Below are 24,026 nucleotides of genomic sequence, written 5' to 3'. Positions count from 1 at the left end.
AAATCGTGACCTCAGTTTTAGCAATAAATAAAAATACCACGTGTAATTTGACCTTAGCCTTAGAAACGTTTTACTCTTTACTCTAGTGTTGTGGAATCATCGATAATTTCGGTATCGATAGTTGACCTTGAAAAATATTCAAGACATCGATAGTATCACCATGTGCAATATTGCGGTCGTTCTCACCGCTGCAACTCCTGTGTAGCCAGGATACAGGATACAACTTGACCGTCAGTAAAATCCCAACTAGCGAAGGTCAAGTTCGTCCCGGGGGAATGTTAAGCTGTCATTGGACCCGCAACGAAATTAATTAAAGAACATAGAAGGAGTTCGAAGTTAATAGTCATGTGCATTTGCAATACTTAGTATCTATAGCAGCTATGATCGATAATATTGCAAAAACTGGCAGAAAAATCTAAATACTAACGATATTGAAGAACGAATAACTATCGAGAGTACCGATAGTACTTTGTTATGCATAACAAGGCAGGTATTTGGCTACAATTGCACCTGCTGTTAATGAAATGCAGTCTAGGAAGGTACATCTGCCCTGTAAGTGCCTATTCACTCTCGCCTTGAAAAGGCCCGGATTAAAGTCTTCGGGAAAGACAGCAGCAGGCAGCCAATTCCAGTCCCTAGCTGTTCGCATTATAAAAGATCGATAAATGATAGTGGTCTATCGCCAAGCAACACTATTTCACTCTTTTTAGAAATACCGGAAACGTATGTAGATTGTTATCAAAAGAGCTGTATCGTATTGCATTTCAATATTTTCAAGTAAGGTCAAAGTGCAAGGTCATCTTTGAGGTCAAATCGGTCTGAGTGGTTTGACGTCAGAGTGAGAGGTCACTCACTCTTATTAATGGACTAGCTTTCCGCCCGCGGCTTCGCCCGCGTGGAATTTTGTCTGTCACAGAAAAACTTTATCGCGTGCGTCCCTGTTTCAAAACCGGTATAAAAACTATCCTATGTCCTTTCTCGGGACTCAAGCCATCTCTATGCTAAAATCAAAATCGGTTCAGTGGTTTACGCGTGAAAGCAAGTCAGACAGAGTTACTTTCGCATTTATATTAGTATAGATATTATAGATTGTTTGATTATTACTTATTTCATTGAACACTTTTTCGAAGTGATCATTTTGGGTATCATTATCTTCAATAGGGTATTAATCCCCACTGCAGAAGAGCGACCCTCTTTAATTTTATCAACATCATTTCAGGCACAGGACGTCCACTGCTGAACATAGGCCTCCCTCAATGATTTCCACAATGGCCGGTTGGTGGCGGCCTGAATCCAGCGCCTTCCTGCTACCTTTATGAGGTCGTCGATCCACCCTGTGGACGGCCCTCTTTAATTTACTAGAATCTTAATATTATAAATGCGAAAGTTTGGATGTCTGGATGGATGTTTGTTACTCTTTCATGCAAAAACTAATGAACGAATCTTGATGAAACTTTACAGTATTATTCTTTATAACCCAGAATAACATATTATAGGCTATAATTTAAGACGATCTGTGACAAACTAAATTTCACACGGGCGAATCCGCGGGCAAAAGCTAGTAGGGAAATAAATAATAAGAGTTCTAATGAAACACATAGTAACGTAATAGATAACTTTATCTACCGATTACCACCAACTCCTAACCTCCAGATAAAATAAACAGTACTTATCAGCTAGGCCATGACCTAACACAACTATATTTTTTAATTTTCCGAAAAACAATGTTGACTTCAACGTTATGCAATAAATAGATAAAGCTGTAGCTAAGTATGTAATAATAGACAAAATAAATGGTAATGATTGTTCTAAGTCCGCCATCTTGGCTAAGCCTGTCGCTATAACAACAATGTTACCAGCATTGTCGTATTCCTCTATGATAGAGACATAGCTCGCAGAGGTCATAGCCGCTGGGGCAGAAAAGTTCTTGAGTGGCGACCACGAGCCGTGGGCAGGCCTCCCACTAGGTGGACCGACGATCTGGTGAAGATCACTGGAACTACCTGGATACGGGCAGCGCAGTGCCGGTTCATTATAGAAATCCTTGGGGGAGGCCTTGGACGTCATTTGGCTGAAAGAAACGAACGAACGTGTAAAAAAACTACATAATAGAATAGAATTCATGTCATTCAAATCTTGAATTGGTACCTTTTTAGACATTCTCAAATCTTGAATAGGTACCTTTTCATACATTCTCAAATCTTGAATAGGTACCTTTTCAGACATTCTCAAATCTTGAATAGGTACCTTTTGAGACATTCTCAAATCTTGAATAGGTACCTTTTCAGACATTCTCGTCTCCCGCTTTGCAATGAAGGAAAGTCGATATTTTATTTCGAACTCCTCCATTCTTCTGATTAAATTCGTTGGGGGTTCCAAGAAAATAGGCTAAGTAAAATCCCCCTGGACTACTCAACCTTCACCGGTACAATGTAATTCATTTATTGAAAACGTTTTATCTTACTTTTTACCCGACTGCGCGACGACAAGTCCCTAGTGACTTGACTTACTTGACTTATCTAGCTGGCTGGCATCATTATTCATTTAAAATGTGACTGACGCCCGTATTCACAAACGATGCTTGCTTAAGTGAAGCAACAAATCGAACGCACAGCGTTGATAAAAGCTCTGTGATTGGTTCGTGTGTCACCCTGTGCGTCCACGCGTACTGTGAGACCTCATAGTAATGTTTGTGAATACGGCTGTGAGTTTCTCGCGCTTCTTCTGAGCACTGTGAGCTAATTGTGAGTTTACATCAAACGCGCTCGCTAGTGAGCGTTCACTAGTGAGCGTGTTTAAAAAATGTATGAAAATTTTAGTTTTTGAACGTTTCCCGCTAGGGGCGCTGACATTTAATGTCATTTTTGACGCGCTCTGCACTAGTTATGCAAACTCAGTAGGCCCTCTGGCCTATTTACTATCCCGAAGTAGTGGTAGGGTTATAAATAGTAATACTGGGACGTGTAAAAGCGCTTTATAAAAGCCTATTTGCAGAACATAAGTTATTTTTATGACTATACAGGATATACAGTAATGGGAAAGAGAAGTGGTATTAGTCCCGTAAATGCCACTCTTAGAAACAGTTATCAGTTAGCGTCGTCGTCGTCGTCATCGTTTCAGCCAAATTACGTCCACTAATGGACAAAGACCTCAAAGGATTTCCATTACGGCCAGCGACCTTCACCAGATCATCGGTCTATCTAGTGGGGGGCCCTCAGATCATAGAAGGGAATAGATGTGAAACGGGGGCGTGGCGCGTGTCTCCGCGATATGCCCAGAAACGAACATCGGCCGCGTAGCTAGGTTAGTCGCGATTCAGTCGTACTAAGGAAATGTTCTCCGATATTTTGGATAATGCGTCGTTACGTGCAATAAAACAAGTGAAACGAAGAACTACAGGAACAATGGAGTCATTTACTACATGTAGGTATTGCAAATCCATTGGTATTTTGCTTATAAANCTTAGCCATTTTAAAGTGACTTAGCAAGTTACATTGTTTGTATTCTTTACAACCGGATTCTACGTAATGCACACGCTTCTAAAAGGGACTGACTGATGGCTGTCTGTTTTTGATCTATTTATAAGATATTTGTGTTTATTAAACGCCGGGCGTTTTGTTAAATACTTTCATTGGTTATGGATTACTTACATTTTTAGTAAAAAAATAATCATTTTGTTCATAAATTGTTAATTGGTACTAAATAATTACATAAATGTTGTTCTGAAATTTTTGTAATTATTATGCAATAATAATCATAAAATTATCCCACTCCTAACACAAATGTTATGACTTTTTTTTCTTGCGATTGAACCGGCTTGAAAAACTTCCATCAAGTATCTAAATACCTAATTAAATTCCTTGTCCAGATACCATAATGAACAAATTTAATATTGAATTGAAGACATTTGACAAATAGTTTCTGGTAGCATTTCCCGACTTGCATGTTATGTGACAGTTTGAAAATGCAATGTGTGTGGTGTGTGTTGCAGCTGGGCCGCGCTCACGAGCAGATCATCCAGCCGCTGGAGAAGTTCCGCAAGGAGCACATCGGCGCCGTCAAGGTGAGCCCAGCATCCCACAAACACTATTTTGTTACACCTTGTTTCAGGGCCGTCTTTAACCTGCAACTCTGGGTACTTTAAGGATCAAAGGGGGCCCTTATCATCTGGAAAAAGGTCTTTTGAGTAGATGGGGGCCCCCTCGGTCGCGGAGCCCTAGCCTAGATTTACGATGCATAAAAATGTTACCAAGTTCTCTACATTATTTTAAACTTAAGTTTATTATCATAATAAAGTAATTATAAAGAATTCAATGTTCAATTATGTGTGCATAATTAATACGCCGTCGATGAAGAGGAAACAGACAATAGAGTTATAATTTTAGACTGCGCGGAGTAAATATGAATTGACTGGAAGTGAATTTATCGAGCGCGTACATGCGACATGAGCATACCACCGAGTATAACATGTCGATCGGCGGAATGCGCCGCGTAATTATCGCCGCGACGGTTGCACTGTTGCAGCAAACAAAGCGCACTGATAGCGCCGCGCTCGGGCGCCGCTCGAGCTCACGCTTGGACAGTCGGACTCCATGCAATATTGCAATCCAAATCGTCCTCGAAAGCGATACATTTTGTTATTCAATTATTTCCTAATTGCTGATAGTCTTAAATGGTTTGTTATTATTTACAGTTTTACCTATAACTTTTCCTGTAATGATGTGGCCTTATTATCAATAGCGGAAAATAGTTCAAGTCAAATTCGCTCAACCACTATTTAACTAAGGTATCCTCCTCAGTCCGCATTTATACATATTTTCAAGAGCATTTATGTACAAGTGGTAGGCGAGTTTTTTAATAACTGTTTTTCATAATTGGATTAATTAATTAAATATTACTAAGAAAATGAAATTGTTTAAAAGTGTAAAAAAAAGTTACGAAATTAAATAAAAATATATGGTCGCCTTTATTTGACATAGAAGTCGATAATCTTGCTAGGTTCTAACATTTTTATGGTTAGGTCTGAACTAGGTCATGCAATCTGTTTTTCTTAGCTAAGCCTATCCTTATCTGAAAGCTGCTGCTCAGGCTTAATGATAGCTCGCCGCGGCCCGTAATGAGCGAGGCAGGCCGGCGGCCGCGCTCACGGCAGCTTGCGTGCGTCCGCGCCGGTATGCTCTAATTAGGAAAGTTTAGCATGCGCCCGCCGCCGCCGCCGGGTGACGTGACCAACAATCAGCATGGCTTTGGAGAAACTCTCCTAACCGTAATTAGGGTTGTTTTATAGGTTTTACATTTTCCATAAACTGCTTTTTATTCCAGCAATAATTTTTATCATAATGTGCATGCATACTAATTGACGTGGTGCCTGCTTTGCAAAATTGATGATTTTATTTAGGACTTTTGTTTAAGGGTTTTCATTAGGTACCGGCTTGATGTGTTGATATGAAAAACGTATCTACAAATAAACAAACAATAGAAAGCCTACGTTTTACCTATCTTTGGAAATTGCACCTATATTAAATTATTATTGAAGACTGCCTGTCTGAGTAAAGTAACGCAGTTCCAAAAGTTCCATGTGATGCTCCTACTAGGCTTTACTTAAGAGCGTTGTCACATTTTTCATGCAGAAATCGAGAATTTGGCAGATTTCGAAATGATTTTAGTCATATAATTTATTGTTATAGTTTCCTTTGACTTATATCATCGTAATTATCATACGTTTTTACGGAATGTCTATTGACAAAATCTCGTTCAAATTGGATTTTTGCCTACGAAAACAGCGAATTTCGAAAGCCCGATTTCCAGGTAACTCGCGAAGGCACAACTTTGAACCAATATTACAACAAATTTATTTCCAAGTAAGAAGATAGAATGTATTCATTAGAATAAGCATACTCTGAAGAAGAAAGTGTATTGAGAAAATTTTGATGTTTAATTCATTAAAATGCATTTTTATCATGTCTAAGATAGTCAAAATTCGAGAAAATTACTTCAAGAAAACAGGTCACATCTCATAATCTAAAAGTCATTTGGCAACATAAACTACTTTATACTTAAGAAGAAACATAGTACTATTATTGTGTGAAAAAGAAAAAATATCTATCTTCAATCTTCAAATGAAAAATTAATTTGAAAATACTATAAAATCGGGTGCATCAAATGGCATAAATCAGTCGTGCTTTGGCACTCGTAGACGCCGGGTCTATGTCAGTTGACTGCCCACTGACGTATATGCGTCACGCGTGATTTTTTCGTAAATTGTAGTATGATTGAGTACTTTTGATCCGCAAGTATTTTTAATTTATTTGTTTAGGTAAATCGGACTTGTAATTTCTTTCTCAAAATCAGAATAAATTTTAATTTTTCCATCCCGCATCATAAAAACTAAAAAGTCAAAAGTAAAATTTAAATAGTAAATATTTTTCATAAACAAGCTTTTGATGCTGTAAAAAGAATAAAATAAAACATAAATTCTTTCAAACCCATCTACTTATTACTTTACTCAATTTAGAGATTAAAAACTTGTCGCGGGATTTACTAGTGTAAAAAATACATTAATTAACGTAACTTGATTTTGCTAAAAGTCTGATCTGAAAAAAAATCAAATAGGTAAATTATACATTATTTCTTTATTATTATGTATGATGTACTGTCTTAGGTACGATACAACTACGGATTAAGATCGTTTAGTCGACGCAGCGTTGAAATTGTACAGATAAATGCAGTTTGCGCACTCACTACGCGACGTCAAGCAATAAAAACCTAAAATTCGAACGCCAACTTTTTGCTACAACGCTCTTAATTATGATGTGTACTCATTTTGTCGTGAATATTGGCGGGGAATCACTTACAGTGTGACGCAGCGTTTGGTTTGGACTGCATTGGCCGTATCTCATTGTTCCGCCGCAAGATATCGACGCGACAGCACGCGGCGCGCGGCCTTGCTCCTGCGCCGGCTCAACGTCTAGTCATAACATTAACATCAAATCTATACTCTGACAAAAGACTTCGATTTTATCTACATTTAAAGACTATGTACTTCTTATGTTCTTACATCTTACTCATCTGTGGTACCAGATAATCTTGATGCCACCTTTCGTACCTCGGTCAGATACTCAATGCTTGTAAAAGTTGCGATTTTATCATAAAAATATTAGTGGGTGAGGTTAACGCTGATTAGTAATTGCTTGTTTGCAGATGTACTGATAAGAAACTTCAATAAATGTATGCTACTTAGATTTGACAACGCACTATTGAGGCGTTGTCCTCAATGCAATGTTGACACAGTAATATTATAAATCAATTGTGTGTCGTTAGGAAAATTCCATTAGAACGTTTGTTTGTTTTGAATGTCAATATATTCAGACTGATGCACGTATATGGATAAAAGTCAAGGTGATATCTATATGCATGCGTGTTGATGTTTTGATGATTGATGGCGGTCAAGCAGTGCTCGCACGGCAGTCGGGCACGCGAGTCACGCGAGCGCTCCGAGGTCGCGCGGAGCCCGGCCGCGGCGCCGCGCGAAGCCCGTCTTGTCTCACCTCACGTCACTGTCGCTGACGCTCATACTATACATACTATGTTATGCAAATAAAACATACGCAACTGACACTAACGTGCGTACTAGCTAGCATAGATATGCGGATTTACAAAGTATTTCATTCAAGTTTACATGATAATGCCGTGGAAACCTATAATTAAGGCAGCACTTAGATTAAGTTAAATACGTTGTAAATATTGATTGTCTTCCAGTGTATGTCTTGTTGGTTGTCCTATTCAATAAATAAATAAATAATAATATGCCACACAGAATTTATTCATAAGTTGCTAATTATCCTTCTAAAAAGTAGGTAGGTAACCATCAATCAAGTATATTATGTGTATTTTTAAAATACGAGTAGGTGCCTGTATAGAGTTGATGAACTTAAAGAGAACGGATAAATAACGACAGTATTCTGCTTGTGTAAAATCTTGATATTATTTTAGGTGTTCATTGTCGTGTCCGTTGCCATATTACGCAGCCAATAAGTTGGTTATGCTCCGCCGACCAAATCGAGATATTTATTTACATTTTGCGTGGATGTGAGAGATAAAAACCACGCGTAGACTCGTTCACGACGATGCTTGTTTAATTTGGCGGTTTATACAGGGTGTTAGGTAAATGGGTATATGATGAGCAAATCGGATTTTATAAAAAATATTTTGTATGGAAATTAAAAAAATTAAAATGATGATATCAAATTTCTGACTTCACCATCCCATTTATATACCCATGTTAACATGGGCTAGTGTCGGCTCATATACCCATTTACCTAACACCCTGTATATTAGCTTGCCAGCCAGTTAGTAATTGCCAGCAAATGACTGAAAACCACTAAAATTATTACACTAAAGTTAAAACGAATAGTTGCATAGTGAAATGCATTATGTTGCAACAAGAAATGGCTCAGACACGTGTGCCTATATGATGTCCATTTGTATGTAATGTCACAGATGATTAGCTCACCAATATCACCCTCTTCACTTAGTTGAAATCTATACCTATTAAAATCGCGAAATTAACGCAAAGTAGACCATTGTTAAGTTGTGTAGAAAGGCGATTTTGAAAGGTTTTCACGTAGCAGAAGTTAACTTGTTTTTATAATTTTAGTAAAAGTTGTTTTTATTATTTGTAACCGCTTTATTTGAAAACAACCACAACACTTAGAAGGTTTTCCAAATAGTTATTATTGTTGAACGGAAGGTAATGTTGGGCACGTCTGTTGCAGGAAGGTAAGAAGAAGTTCGACAAGAAGACCGCCAAGTTCTGCCAGACGCAGGAGCGGACGCTCTCGCTGTCCACCAAGAAGCCAGAGAATGTCTTCCAGGAGGTATGCACTTATCTATCTATGTTAGGACTGGCATACTACTAGTTAGTAGATTTTATTTAACTTGTATCTTATGCCAGTTGAATAAAATGCGTTTGTCCTAGTCAAAAATTGTAACTTTATTTTCGAATAGGCAGGGGGTAGGTACCCCTAATGTATTACCCTGATGGGAATGCAATATCCTGACGCTACCGTTAGGGCCACCCACTTGACTGACCATCCAACTCCTAAATGAGTTACAGTAACGATAATGGTGTTTAGAACCATTAGATTTGTGTCAATCAGGCTTTTAAACGTAATGAAGTAAACATGAGTCGTCGTGTCATTGCAGGCGGACGCCGCGATGGACATGGCGGAGCGCGACTTCTGCCAGGCGTCGCTGGAGTACGTGTTCCAGCTGCAGGCGGTGCAGGAGCGCAAGAAGTTCGAGCTGGTGGAGACGCTGCTGGGCTTCGTGTTCGGCTGGTGGACCTTCCACCACACCGCGCACGACGTGCACGCCGACGCCGAGCCGCGCGTGCGCGACCTGCAGCTGCGGATCCAGCGGGTGAGCCCTGCACCACGCCTCCCTCCGCCTGCCCCCACCACACCTCCCCTACCACACCGCGCACGACGTGCACGCCGACGCCGAGCCGCGCGTGCGCGACCTGCAGCTGCGCATCCAGCGGGTGAGCCCTGCACCACGCCTCCCTCCGCCTGCCCCCACCACACCTCCCTCCACACCTCCACCACACCTCCCTCCACACCTCCTCCACCACACTGCGCGCGACGTGCACGCCGACGCCGAGCCGCGCGTGCGCGACCTGCAGCTGCGCATCCAGCGGGTGAGCCCTGCCCCTCCTGCCCCCACCACACCTCCTTCCACCACACCTCCCTCCGCCTGCCCTCACCACACCTCCTTCCGCCTGCCCACCCACACTAGAGCAACCGTTTATTAATGTTATACGTGACTTTGCCAGGTGATCTGAGGTCTCAGCCCAGGGCTCGAAGGGAGATGCGACGCGCTATAAGTAGGTTTGAGCGGTGGCCTGGCGTTCGCCACGCTAACGCTGCTTGCTTTCGAGTGCCTTTGCTGTGGTAACATTGGCTCACAAAATGAGCGTCTGCCTTTTGATTTAACATGAATTTGATCATTTCTCTGTCACATTAATACTTCAGACGATAATTTACGAACACGAGGACCGGCTCAGCAGAACTATTTCGTCATATCGCCCCTGTTTCTTCACTCATGCCTTCGTGTCAGGGACGAGAAATATGTCAAATCGTTTGCTAGAGTTATCTTCGAGACAATGTGATAGATATGACTAATGTAAAAATTAGTGTCCGTAACATTGATGATTCTAGCAGTTCGTAGTGAATCACGATTACCAATGGTATATTTTAGCCTAATATTTGCCAACTGTCACTAATTAATTAGTCATGAGATCAATCTATCCAGCTCATTTTAGAAGATACATAACCATTCGAATTTTGTAAATTTTTACCACAATATTCATTGGAAATCTCCCCACTAGTTTAGTCTTCACGATAAAGTTGAATATATCTAGCGGAATAGAGCAACAAAAGACTGAGCATGCGATATGTCACTACTCACTAGCAGCAACACCGTGTGATAAAAAGAGATGCGTGATGCGACGTAACAGAACCTTTTTTTTTCTCAACTATTTGACAGTTCGTTAGCACTCATTTGCACGCTGAAAATTGAGCTCTGAGATTTTTTCAGAATTTATCGTGGATATTTTTGACAAATAATGCTGCATAAACGCGGTGTATGGTGCAGTGATTGATTAATTGTACTAAAACTGAAATAATCCTGAAAAAACTTGTTACACAAATTACTTCCTGTGACATCGGTTTCGTTTCATTTGACTGCGCGTGGTTGTTGCTTTATTCCGAAGGAATATTAACTTTATGGTCTTCACCGAGTTTAGCGTGACGTGTGAAAGCATGTGCGAGCGAGACAGCAACAGAGCATGGCGTGCGTTTTGTGTACTGTGTGTGAGTGCGACTAACATTCCGGCGCTTGCAGACGCGGAGCAACTTCGAGGAGACCAGCAAGCAGACCGAGTCGCTCATGAAGAAGATGATGGAGGTCAGGCAGATGGTGAGTTCTGGGTTTCTTATTGCGATGGTAAAGGTAGTTTCTCCTTAGAGTCTCTTTTATCAATGCTAATAAATAATAAAATACGTGCAAATCCAATGTATTCTAAATGCTTCTCATTCATGTTAGTATTTAGATATTGACATCGGATTTTCAGGACACAAGATCTTATGCTAATTTTAGCTTTAACTATTGTGTCGTTTCTTAATTTTTCATAATACACTAATAACTTACAGGAAGACTACACTACAGGACGAAATCTTAATATGAAAAATGTAACATTCTGTTCTTCCAGACCAAAGAAGAAGAAGCCGGGGAAGACAGCGGCGGCGTCCCGCGCGCCGGGTACCTGTTCCTAATGGAAAAAAGTAAGCCACCATTACAGTACCACTTCAAACTGTCGCAGTCTTTTACGATGTAGTGGTTAACTTTTGTAAATTTCGTTGTTTCACAGAGGCATTTGGCACGACGTGGAGTAAACAGTATTGTACATACGAGCGTAGTTCGCGAACGCTATCGCTTACGCCATATAATCAGATAAACGTCAAAACGGTATGTGTTCGTTATTTTATCTGTCGTATCTAAACTTTGACCATTTAAAGCTCCAGAGGGGTGTAATGTACGGACAGAACTTTACATGTAATGCTCGTAATGCCGTCCACACGTAGACGTAGTATTCGTGTTAAATTACACATTACACCCGTCTGTAATTGTAACGTAACATACAATAAATGTTTTGTTCCTGCGTTGGCAGGGCGGCAGCGGCGAGTGCGTGTGCGTGTGCGGCGGACGCGGCTGCGCGGAGCCGCCGGAGCGACGCTTCTGCTGGGAGGCCGTGCCCGCCGAGCGCGAGCGGCCGCCGCTCACGCTGCAGGCGCTGTCCGAGCGCGACCGCGCCGCCTGGCTGCGCGCGCTCGACGGCCCGCCCGCGCCGCACGCCGCGCCCACAGCCAGGTGAGTGGCTGCTGCCGGGAGCCGTGCCGGCCGAGCGCGAGCGGCCGCCGCTCACGCTGCAGGCGCCGTCGATGTCGAGATTTAGTATAACCACAGAATAATAATCTGTACTACGTACAGAAAGTTTATCTCGCGAAGGTATTTAAAAAAATGTATACTCAATGTCCTCAACATGGTGTAATTTAGCTTGTCACACAGTCGAGCACCGTTTCGTTTACATACATCAGTGATCGGTACTATGCCGATAGGGCTCACTGCTACGAGACGCTACTGTGTCGCCATCTAGCGCATCACACGCGTATTTTTTTCCATAGATATTTTTTTACAGTGGTATGTACTCTGTGGTGAACAATACGCGTGCGTACAATTCCAGCTACTTATTTTCGTTCCGTTTTTCTCTCGCTTTCATAAAAAAAATTTATTCTTTGTAAAAGATCGAGACAACATGATCGGAAATGGGTAGCTGGATCTGTGGCTGATAGAACATCACTCACTACTCCCTTGTGGATTAAACCCGCCGGCGGATACGCCGCGCGTGTTTTGTTTTCGATTCCCCTGGCCTGCTATAACTGTGCCTCCCCGCAGGGCGGCGGGCGCGGGGGGCGCGGCGGAGGCGGAGGGCGCGAGCGCGCTGGACGCGGCGGGCTTCGCGTTCGTGCGGCGCGTGGTGGCGGCGCTGGAGGCGCGCGGGCTGGAGGAGCAGGGCCTGTACCGCGTGGCCGGGGTCGCGTCGCGCGTGGCGCGCCTGGTGGCGTCGGCGCGCGAGCCGCGCCCGCCCGCGCTCACCGACGCCGCCGACTGGGAGACGCGCACGCTCACGTCGGCGCTCAAGAGCTACCTGCGCGCGCTGCCCGACCCGCTGCTCACGCGCCAGCTGCACCGCCAGTTCATCGCCGTGGCCAGTGAGTGCGCCGATACCGAATTACGCTTTGCTGCTTTGTTTCAGCGGTGCCTCTCGCGTCTCGAGTGTCCACGGAAGACGTTGTGGTGTCCCTTATGACACCTCAGTATAATACTGAATGGATACCGTTTCGGTGACACGCACATTACTTACTTTATTCAGTTTAATTTTGTTTCATTTTCTTGATGTTGTTTTGTGTTGCTAAATAAAATATTCCATTTTTTACTAAACCCACGATGTCTCCGAATCCGTTGACTTGTGCTAAAGCCTGGTCCGTGAGCACGTAGAATCCCGTCCAATGACCCCAAGCTCGCACACTCCCTGCGGGCGCCCGTCGCACAGTCGCGACAGCAACATAATTACGCGCGAGCGATAGGGATGGGTAGCTTGGGGTCATTGGACGGGATTCTACGTGCTCACGGACCAGGCTTTAGACAAGAATTCTTATTCAATGTATAGTGATCAACTGTGTATGATAGTGTTAAAGCGTAATCCCTGCCGACAGAGAGCGAGCGGCGCGCGGAGCGGGTGGCGGGGCTGCGGGCGCTGGTGCACGCGCTGCCGCCCGCCAACCGCGACATGCTGCGCCTCGTGCTCGAGCACCTGCGCAAGTACGTGCTAACAAATATTCATCTGTATTCCCTACTGTATATTAGCAAACTTCACTTCTTGTAAAAATAATTAAATGGCAAAGCTTTCACAATCCGTGGAAGCCTGCTTTGCGATTTAATTATTCAATCCTCTACACACTTATGACTTTATGCTTGGCACGATTTCAACTCACGAAACAATCCACCGTGCAGTGTGGCGGCGAAGAGCGACAAGAACCTGATGACGCACTCCAACCTGGCCGTGTGCTTCGGGCCCACGCTGCTGCGCGCCGAGCGCGAGACCGTCGCCTCCATCCTCGAGCTCAAGTTCTACAACGTCATCGTCGAGACGCTGCTGGAGCACTACCACGAGGTGAGCGCGGCTCCCGTGTTGTACGAAGCGACGAGGACCTGATGACGCACTCCAACCTGGCCGTGTGTTGTCCAATCCAATTCAATAGTGTGTCGGTATCAGGGACTAAAAAATTCATAATACCAAAGAAATAAAATCGCGTTTTATCGGCTTCATAAAAAAAAGTGCATCAATTTATAGGTACCCTATACCAGCGGTTCCCGAATGGTGGTCCGCGGAACCTTGGGGTTCCGTGGAAAGGCCGCCCGGGTTCCGTAAAAAATATTATCCCACGTTTCGTGACCGACGTTGTTCGCTCGCACCGACTACCGTTTACGCACAAGGGAGGGGCAGGGCGTGCGGGCTGAGTAGTACGGGGGTTCCGCTAGGAAAAGTATAATCAATTAGGGTTCCTTGGCAAAAAAAAATTGGGAAACCCTGCCCTATACCAATGGTTCCAAAATTATCTCAGCGTATACAGTAGCCGAGCCTTATGAACTGTTTCTCGTGGCGTACTGACCGCGGTTTTTTCGTAGATATTCGAGTCGCCGCCGCCCGCGCCGCCCGCCGCGCCCGCGCAGCCGCCGCCGCCGCCCGTCTACAACGGCATCATACGGTGAGTCGCTTCTCTTTTATGTCAATACAGGGTGTCCCGTAAATCAAGGATAACCTTACTACCACATACTCCACACACCACGGTGAGAAACGTTTTTCTATATTTATTTATTTATTTATTAGGTACACCAACAAAGTCACATACACAATACAGTTCATACATTACATTTCATTATTTCATATTATTTAAGTCATAGAACGAAAATTGGCCACCACAATGAATAGAATATGTGACAGTAAGGTTGTCCCCAATATACGGGACACCCGTTGTATATTAGTTTTTATCAGTGCAGTAGACGACGATCACAAGGATGTAGTCATAATCCTGATTATTATCATGAGATATTTATGGTTTAATCAAGTTCGAAATCAAATTAATGGAATTAGTAAATGTCAATTAACGATTCTCAAGACCTATATGTACTACTAGCTTTCCGCCCGCGGCTTCGCCCGCGTGGAATTTTGTCTGTCACCGGGATAAAAACTATCCTATGTTCTTTCCCGGGACTCAAACTATCTCTATGCCAAATTTCATCAAAACCGGTTGCGAGGTTTAAGCGGGAAAGCGTAACAGACAGACAGACAGACAGAGTTACTTTCGCATTTATAATATTAGTTGGGATTGGGGGAGGGGAAATAATAGGTATCTTAATGTTGTACACACTACGTTTGGTTCCATCTTTACAATAAAACAGATTATTTGACCAAATAAAAACTAATTCTACACTCGGCATCAAATAAATCGCACCTCCCGCGACAAGCACTTATCAAACGTATGCATCCCCACTTCCCACCAACATTGGTACCATTTGAAAGCCTAGTTCTAAACTTCATTTCATTAAAGGAAAGGTTTTTACCCCAAAAATGTGTCTTTATAAGGATCCAGAGTCACTTCTTCAAAAAATAGGTAGTTACGCTATAGCCATTTTTTATGACTATAAAAATGTTAAGTTGGGATTAATCGCTATCCATCTGTTAAAGAGGACACGTGAGATCTTTATTTGGTTTTATAACCATAAAAATTGGTCTAATTGATCCCAGAGGTGAGCCCAAAGTGAGGTCTATTTTCAAGTCACATTTATGGTATATGTTAATCATTTATTTAGAAATGAAATGTATTTTTCTTTAAGGATATTTATTGGGCTTTCAAATAACACCAATATTGTTGGGGTACCATGATTGTGTCAGAAGAAAATCTTTAAAGTTCGCGTCGCGGAAGGTGCGGTTTATTTGATGTTGAGTGTATTTTGAATGATAGACATGTATACAGTCACTAGCGGCCGCCCGCGAATTCGTACGCGTGGATCCCGTTTTACCCCCTTAGGCCTCAGCCTCGAACTTAGCGGGCAGCGGGGCGGCGGCGGCGGCGGCGCGGGAGCGGCAGGATCTTATGCGTAAAATCAAATAGACCGGTTCTCGAAAACAGCGGCGCGGCCAGCGGGGCGGCAGCGGGCAACGAGCGGGCAGCGGCGAGGGAGCGGGCAACGAGCGGGCAGCGCACTCCTTCTTTTGCCCACAATAAATCGAGCGTTAGGAATAAATTTGAATCGAAATAAAATTGTCGCCGTTGTTCAGACATTTCGTTTGCGAATAAAAACAAATATCTCAACAACACAACCCCGAACACAACACTTCGCCGCTAAAGCGCCGCGCGAGCTGCCCGCTTGTTTCGAGAACGGGTCTGCGTTGCCCGCCCTGCTCCAGCGCCGCCGCCGCTCCCGCCCCGCTGCCCGCTAAGTTCGAGGCTGAGGCCTTAAGGGTGGAGTTTCGTAAAATCCTTTCTTAGCGGTTGCCTACGTCATAACATCTACCTGCATGCCAAATTTCAGCCGTCCAGTGGTTTGAGCTGTGCGTTGATAATTACTATGTCAGTCAGTCAGTCACCTTTGAGTTAGTATTTAGATAAGACATCTATAGAGTTATAATATAATGTAGAGTAAAACGAAACTTCAGTATAATTACGATCGATTTTTTAAAATCGGTCAACCGCAGGAACGTCATAATCCGTGTAATCCTAGCAATGGCCACAACATTGCCCTGCGCAGATTTTATCAGCACATTTATTGATAGGCATGATTTTAATGACAGCTGTCATAAATGACAAATAAACAAACAATCAAAATATTTCCTTAGTATAGAAATAAAAGTCCAAAAACTATTTACAAAACAAGATGTAAGTACATAGTTTTATGTAATTCGTTACGGGCACAACGGCACAATATTTAGTTTTTTTTTAATTTCTTATTGCTACCTACTTTTCCAGTCTCTGCACAGGGTCTTTGTTCGCGAGATCGAGTAGGGACACGTTGTAGCAGGCAGCGAAAGGTTTCTCGCGAAACAATAGTAATTCACAATCATTGGCCTTCAAGACACCAAACTTATCTTCCAACTTTTTGTCAGTGGTGCATTTGTTTACTCGCTAATATTTATGGCCACATTGTTTAGGGACCAACTGTGCATTATTTACAATCATATTCGCTGACAGCTGAGGAGAACAAGGCGTTACCGGTCAAACAATCCGGCTAACGCGATTTAAAGCGTAAAGTAATAGTTCCGTGAATTGTCGATATGAATGTGTATAGTATGCAAGTGTCACGGCGACGTGCAGTGAGCGCACACGCCAGGTGCTCGTTTTTTGTCGCTCCTTGTGCGCTATCTACGGCCGCGCCAGGTGACGAGCCGTCTGCGCGACGCCGCACGCCACTCTCGCCCTACTCCCGCGGAGATACGGGTCCCTGTCCTGCGATGAACGTGGCCTCGAGCAATTAACTCGCTGCAGATGTTCGAGCTATAAGTCTTCTTTTAACCGAGATCGGGATCGACCACTTGAATACACTCTAGTATAATATGAATTCTGTAAAATATTATCCGTGACTTTACCCCTGTCCGACAGAAATGATGATAGTTTTTTTTTATTTATTAACTACTTGGGGATATTAAATACCGTTAAGGTTTTAGGTGGTAATGTGCAGAGTCCGACAAGGTGGACGAAATCAAATTACCCTACTTATTTTTAAAATACCAGTGTTCTCCATACCATCTTCATACCCTCTTTATTTACGTCGTTGCTTCTGCAATCCTAATGTTAATCACTACCTGATTTACCAGCTTTTGTACTTGCCGATTGAGTGCTCAACTAACTGACTTAATGTTAATATTTATTTAAGTAGTATGTATGTACACCTATAACACATGTAAAAGTATACATCTTTTAGTTCTTTTGTTGCTACTGCAAGAGTTTTACTTGTAAAATCTTAATATGTAATTAGTATTTGCGTAAAACAAAGCTAAAAAAGGTAACTGATAGGCAAATGTACCTTGAAACATAAAGGCTGAAGGATAATTTGGGGTGAGGAGAGCGCCAGGTAAATGGTGGCCACGTGACCGCGCCGCACGTGCGCTCGCTTCCGCATCCACTCCGGCGCAATCTTGTTTAGATGACTGACGATACACTCGTCATCAGAAACATTATTATTTTGCTTACCTTTTATACAGGGTTGGTGGAAGGTTAGATAAACTTCGTGGATGTATAGGTAAGGTCATTTTGAGAATACAAATTCACCCATTTGACACTAAGTCGGCTACTTTTATTTGAATTGACTTTTTGTTTTTATTATTTTTTTTTCTGAAATGTAAAAACTGATGATTTTTTTTCTCGTGTGTTTTCTACCGAATTTATTTTTATTTTATTTATTTATTTTTGAGAAACATACAGTTACAATATAATTTAACTTAGGTGCAGTGAGAAAACACATAAACCAATTAAGTTTCCACAGTTTATTATTTAGTATTTATTAATTTCGAATATGTCTTTGGTCTAATAACAGATATAATTTTGGATTCTAATAATGATTGGATAGATAGTCATGAGCCGCCACAGTTTACAAAAGTAAAAAAAAAAAAGTAGCTGACTTAGGGTCAAATGAACGATGCTTGTCTAAACCTTCCACCAAACACCCTATATATACCCACCCACTATACCCTGTATACCCATTAAACCGGTTGGATACAAGGACCTGATACTTATCTATCCACTTAGGCATTTCATTAATTAACACGTAAATAAATATCAAGTAATGGTAAACTATTATGCACGTTCCGTTCTACATATTATTATCTCAATGGCAGTCTTATTTTTATGTTTAATATGTATATTATGTGTATAATAGTAATATAGGTCGCGAAATCGTCGTATCGTTCTTAAAATTACCAGCTTTGTTCAATACCGCATGAATTCAATTATTGTGTCAATCACGCAATAAGTGTTTTTGCGCACAATGCGGCACCCGTCGCTATAAAAAGAAACGAACCAAACAAATTCTTCGCTCCGATAATAACAGACAAGAAAAAAGGCTCAATCCGGTCCAACTGAAAAGGGAATCGTAACGGATGTCTCGACAATACCTTCGCCGTAGAAAGGGCGCAACGAGATAATGCGAGGGCGCGGGGCGGGGGCGCGGAGGCTGCGTGTGCCCGACAGCTGTTCGCGGCAAAAACAACCGCCACCTCGCCTCCCCGCCCGCCTGCGATAAGCACTAAGTACCTGACCAGGCCGCTACCTGCTATTCAAAGACACTGAGCTCATTAGCTGATGCTCCTATTGTTCTTTTATCTAGGGACACTTCATTCTGCTTTTTGTGGCACTTACAATTATTTAAACTAAGTATTTCCTCCCGTTTTGGATAATAAAAGCCCATGCCGTTTATCAGCCCATTTACAATTTAGAATGATTATACTAAAGCTAAGTTTAAAATTACGTGTTATTTTTAAATAATAATCCAAAAATGCAATAAAACTAGAAGGGGAGAATGTTGATGTCGATGACCACCTTTGAAAGAGCATAAATTAATTACGTATGACATAATAATAAATTATCTTCTACAATATTTTGGTCTCACATTTAGATTTAAGGTCTTGCTTGTGTTACGCAGCGTAACTTACGCTCCACCCGCCCTTGCCATATGCAATCGCTGTGCCCGCCCGAATCACCTGCTAATTTATAAGCGAAAAGCAAATAAGACAAAGACGTATTTAAACTTTGCATTTACTTATTAAGTGGACCTAGAATATCACATGGATTATTTTATCAATAAAAACTAGCATCGAAGTATTTTATGATGTTTGTTGAAATGAAATGAAATTATTTATTTGCAGAATATGGTACATTAGATGTTAAAAGTTTACACATAGATAGCAGATAGCCCACCTAGGTGGTACTTAATTATATTTTTAGACATGAAACTTTTTTGGCGATACTCCATTTGCTTGGAATGATAACGATCTGCATAATTTTATCGATTTAGTTTCGAACAAACTATATTTTAAATATGTACACTTTGGTGTTTTAAAGCTAATCATTCTGCGTGAATTGTTAATATGTGTTAGGAAGCATTTATTAAAAATATATACTTCCTACTGCGTTGAATTTGAATTGATGCGCAAACGGCGGAGTGTCCGTGGGCACAGGTCGCGTAATTGCGGCACCAGGGCTCGCGGAGGCTGCGCCCGCGGAATGCGCCAGCTGCGCGCCGGAATGCGCACCTGCCAGGCCCAGCATCTCGGCGCTGCAGGGGCGAACACCCCTAGCTAGCATTCAAATTCAATTTTGCCAAAGGAAGATAATATTTACCAACGATAATATAATAAGATATTCTTTATCTACGAGGTCTATTGTGGTCTTGCGTGTAACTACATTTACTATACAATTATAATGCTCGTAAATTAAAGTTTAATAGTTTTTCCATTTAATTTTGACTTTGATATTTGGCAATGCCTCACGCAATGCTTTCCATGTTGCCCGGTTGGTAGCGGCCTGCGTTCAGCGCCTTCCTGCTACCTTTATGATGTCGTCGGTCCACCTTGTGGACCTATGTTCAGCAGTGGACGTCCTATGGCTGAGATGATGATGATGACGATATGGCAATGACAAAATCCGAGACCGACCATCATGTTACCCGTGAACCATCACACAACTAGACCACCATCAGTTTATTCCCTTTAATGAGATCAATCGTTTATTAGTTTATTAAAAAAAAAAAGAAACCATTCGTTTACGGGCGCTTTGCATCGAACAGAATGATCAGGTGGCCTGTGTAATGTAATTTGAATGGAAATAACGAAAAAAGACTTGCATATTTGTGTCACGGCCCGCAGCGCCGGCGGTGGCGGAGCCGCGGACTTGTCGCGTGCGGCAGGTGCGCCCGCACCGATAGGGTTGCCGCGCCACAAGGCTTGCATCTACAAGAACAGTGGGGCTCTTAGATAGTATTTGTTTATGCAGCTGAGTTTGTTTGATTAGAAGACAATTTATTTTATTTTTTTTATTCTACAATATAACAACGTATAAGTATTTCCATCACAACAAAGAATTCATGTGCTTCATGCTTGCCTCATTATTACTAAAATTTTATCAATAGGATATAAAAAGTTTACAGTTATTTCAGTAAAATAAAAATGCTTGTTTAAAGATTTGCTAATGACGTATCAATATTCAGTACAACACAATGACAATGATTCGCTGTTTTTTTGCCACCTTTCTTTTATTTATTTATTTTATTTATTTATTTATATGGCATACCAACAACATATATATTATACTCTTATGATTAACATTTATGAAGATAACATTTCTGATATATATGTCACTTAAGGGTAAGCACAACATTCAGACGGTTCTTTTTCACAAGTGTGTTGAGGTCGGCCCTACAGGCTCGCAGAGTGCGCATCTGCCGGCGCGCGCCAATCACGCCGGCGCGCGCGCGCATATAAGCCGCGGCCGCCGCGCCGCAGCGCATTCGCCCCCGGGACCCCGACCCGAGCGCTCCTCCGGGACCCTCGGCCTCCCGACTGTTCCTCCACGTTGTACCTGCGATATTCGCACTAGTTTGTGTTCCGAAGTGCCCAACTTGTACCTGTGATCTGTCTAGTGATAGTGTTAAGTGCCAAAATGATCATCTGCCTGTCTGGATTCGTTATTGCTGGGTTGGTATTTAATTTTCCAAAGTTTAAGTTAGCAAGATAGGTGCATTAACATTAGCTAGGATTAAAAAAAAATTAAAACTACTCAGCTCATCTTAGTGTTAATGTTATGATTTTGAAAAATTCTTTCAGCTTTAAAATCCTACATTATTTCTGATGAACATAGGCGGTACAAAGTTCGCCGGGTCAGCTATTAATGAAATTCTGTATTAGCAATTTTTTTGTGAAGATGGTTTTTAATTTACATTCTATTTAAATAAATTGTGAGAACAGATGTTTGTATCGGCCTCATAAATCTAGATATATCACTATAATGATACCCTAACCCCGACGCGAAAGTTAGCTTATTGTGAACCTTAAAGTGAAGGCAACAAGTCGATCCGGCAATCAGCTGTTCGCGCCAGGTGTTACGTCTGCGCAGGGTCTTCACATTTTTTGCTATCCTCGCGAATGAATGCCGAGGGTGAATGCATTGATTTGTATCAATGTTTTTTTCCACCTTGGATTTATTTCGTTTAGCTATCATGAAATAGGCTGAACAGGACATTGGAAAGAAATTGAATATTTGTCGGTTTTTTCAGTTATTGTAAATATGTATTACAAAGTCGGAGAGCTTTTTATATTATAAAAAAATATAGTTACTTGTGGTGAACAGTGTAGAAATATCAAAACGTCTAACAAATTACTGCTTTTTGTTACAGAACCTCACCGACATCGATACCCGTGTCTGCCAGAAATGATATCGTAAGTATATTTACATACCGGCTGATTAAAAATATTTTTTCTCACTATGAAAATGTTATTAGTTTTTCCGCGCTCAGATAAAATAATTTATAAGTAACGTGTTGATGCGATTCTGCTCAGTCGTGAGCATCAGTCACATGTTGTATGGTCGCTAATGTTGTAAATGTTTCCGCAGGGCCTGAGCGTAGGCGTGCTGGCGGGCGCGGGCGCGGGCGTGCCGGCGGGCGCGGGCGCGTGCGAGCGCGGCGGCGCGCGCTACTCGCCGCACCACCACCAGCTGCTGCACCACTTCGCGCCCACGCCAGGTACGTCTCATCTTCCGTGACGAATCCTATCGTCTTCGTCTCAGCCAAGTGACGTCCACTGCTGGACAAAGGCCTCCCCCAAGGTTTTCCACAATGAACGGTCCTGCGCTGCCCGCATCCAGGCTCTTCCCGCGACCTTTACCAGATCGTCGGTCCACCTAGTAGGAGGCCTGCCCACGCTACGTCTTCCAGCCCGTGGTCGCCACTCGAGAACTTTCCTGCCCCGACGGCCATCGTCTCTACGAGCTATGTGCCCCGCCCACTGCCACTTGATTTTAGAAATTCTGCGAGCTATGTCGGTTACTTTGGTTCTCCTGCGGATCTCCTCATTTCTGATTCGATCACGCAGGGAAACTCCGAGCATAGCCCGCTCCATCGCCCTTTGGGTGACCTTGAGCCTTCTTATGAGGCCCATAGTAAGCCACCACGTCTCAGATCCGTATACCATCACTGGCAACACACATTGGTCGAATACTTTCGACTTGAGACACTGCGGTATTTCGGACGTGAGTATATGGCGAAGCTTCCCGACGAATCCTATCAGTCCCGCGAATTTAAAAAAGGAATTCAGTCCTAATGAACGTCGTTCGTTTCCAGGCGTCGGCAGATCGAGCAGCAGTTCCGCCGAGTCGGTGTCGAGCCACAGCGCCTCCCCGCCGCCCGCGCTCCTGGCGCGACCGCAGCAACATTTCGGACGATACACGTAAGTGTCTGCGAGATCTCGCTTTCTGAACGAGCGCAGTGTCACGGACTGCTTCAAGCGGTCGGTCTCAACGCTTGAAGCATTCCGTGTACGGCCGGCCTGAACACTCGTTGTCGGGGGTCAGTAAACATGAGCAGCGCGACTGACGTGCGTTCGTTTTGCAGGCGCGTGCGCACGCTGTACGCGTGCCTGGGCGAGAGCGACGGCGAGCTGTCGTTCGAGCCCAACCAGATCGTGACCAACGTGGCGCCGTCGGGCGAGCCGGGCTGGCTGCGCGGCACGCTCAACGGCAAGACGGGGCTCGTGCCCGAGAACTACGTCGAGCCGCTGCCCTAGCCACCCCACCCCGGCCCTTCCCTGTTGTTGTTTATTACCACTTACTATTTGTATATTTTGTACATTGTAAATAAGAGTCTGTTGATATTTCTATTTATATTATACTTATGTTGTGAATTTTGTACCAAATATACTATAATGTATTAATCCGCTCGTGGATTAGTGATTAAAAAAATATATTAGAATTTGGTATTTTTTTAAATCCCAAAACCTTTTGTACCCTTTGCACCACCGGCCTGCACCACTGGTGGTGCAAAGGGTATTTTTTAATCCCTTTTGCACCACCAATAGTGCCGCCCTACCATTAACTGTATAACGATTATCTATAATCATATAATATTTTAATATTATAAAGAGGAAAGATTTGATTGTTTGTTTGTTTGTACTGAATAGGCTCCGAAACTACTGGACAGATTTGACAACATAACATAAAAATTAATAACAACCATTCATACCTACATACAACGGATAATTCCTAAAGTACCAGGGCAACATAATCATAAAGGAGCTATATCAAATTCTTCTTGGTTGACCCGAAAAATAAACATGTATCATAAAATAGCTCCTTTATGGT

General features: G+C 42.7%; 1 protein-coding gene across 1 annotated transcript; it reads left to right on the top strand.

The window, feature by feature from the left end:
• Window positions 1–3,949: 3,949 nt before the first annotated feature.
• On the top strand, window positions 3,950–23,637 carry LOC114357418 (rho GTPase-activating protein 26-like). The gene is made up of 16 exons (XM_028311013.1): window positions 3,950–4,063; window positions 8,775–8,876; window positions 9,205–9,420; window positions 10,903–10,977; window positions 11,270–11,342; window positions 11,429–11,526; window positions 11,729–11,928; window positions 12,257–12,272; window positions 12,392–12,830; window positions 13,335–13,440; window positions 13,633–13,792; window positions 14,308–14,387; window positions 22,066–22,108; window positions 22,284–22,413; window positions 23,011–23,116; window positions 23,281–23,637. The coding sequence occupies exons 1-16, from the start codon at window positions 3,965–3,967 to the stop codon at window positions 23,450–23,452; spliced, it is 2,115 nt and encodes a 704-aa protein (XP_028166814.1). The 5' UTR covers window positions 3,950–3,964; the 3' UTR covers window positions 23,453–23,637.
• Window positions 23,638–24,026: the final 389 nt, after the last annotated feature.

Source organism: Ostrinia furnacalis, unplaced genomic scaffold (assembly GCF_004193835.3).
Source record: "Ostrinia furnacalis isolate ACB-3 unplaced genomic scaffold, ASM419383v2 OfSCF3149, whole genome shotgun sequence".
Taxonomy (NCBI): domain Eukaryota; kingdom Metazoa; phylum Arthropoda; class Insecta; order Lepidoptera; family Crambidae; genus Ostrinia; species Ostrinia furnacalis.
This window is presented reverse-complemented; position numbering and strand designations above follow the sequence as displayed.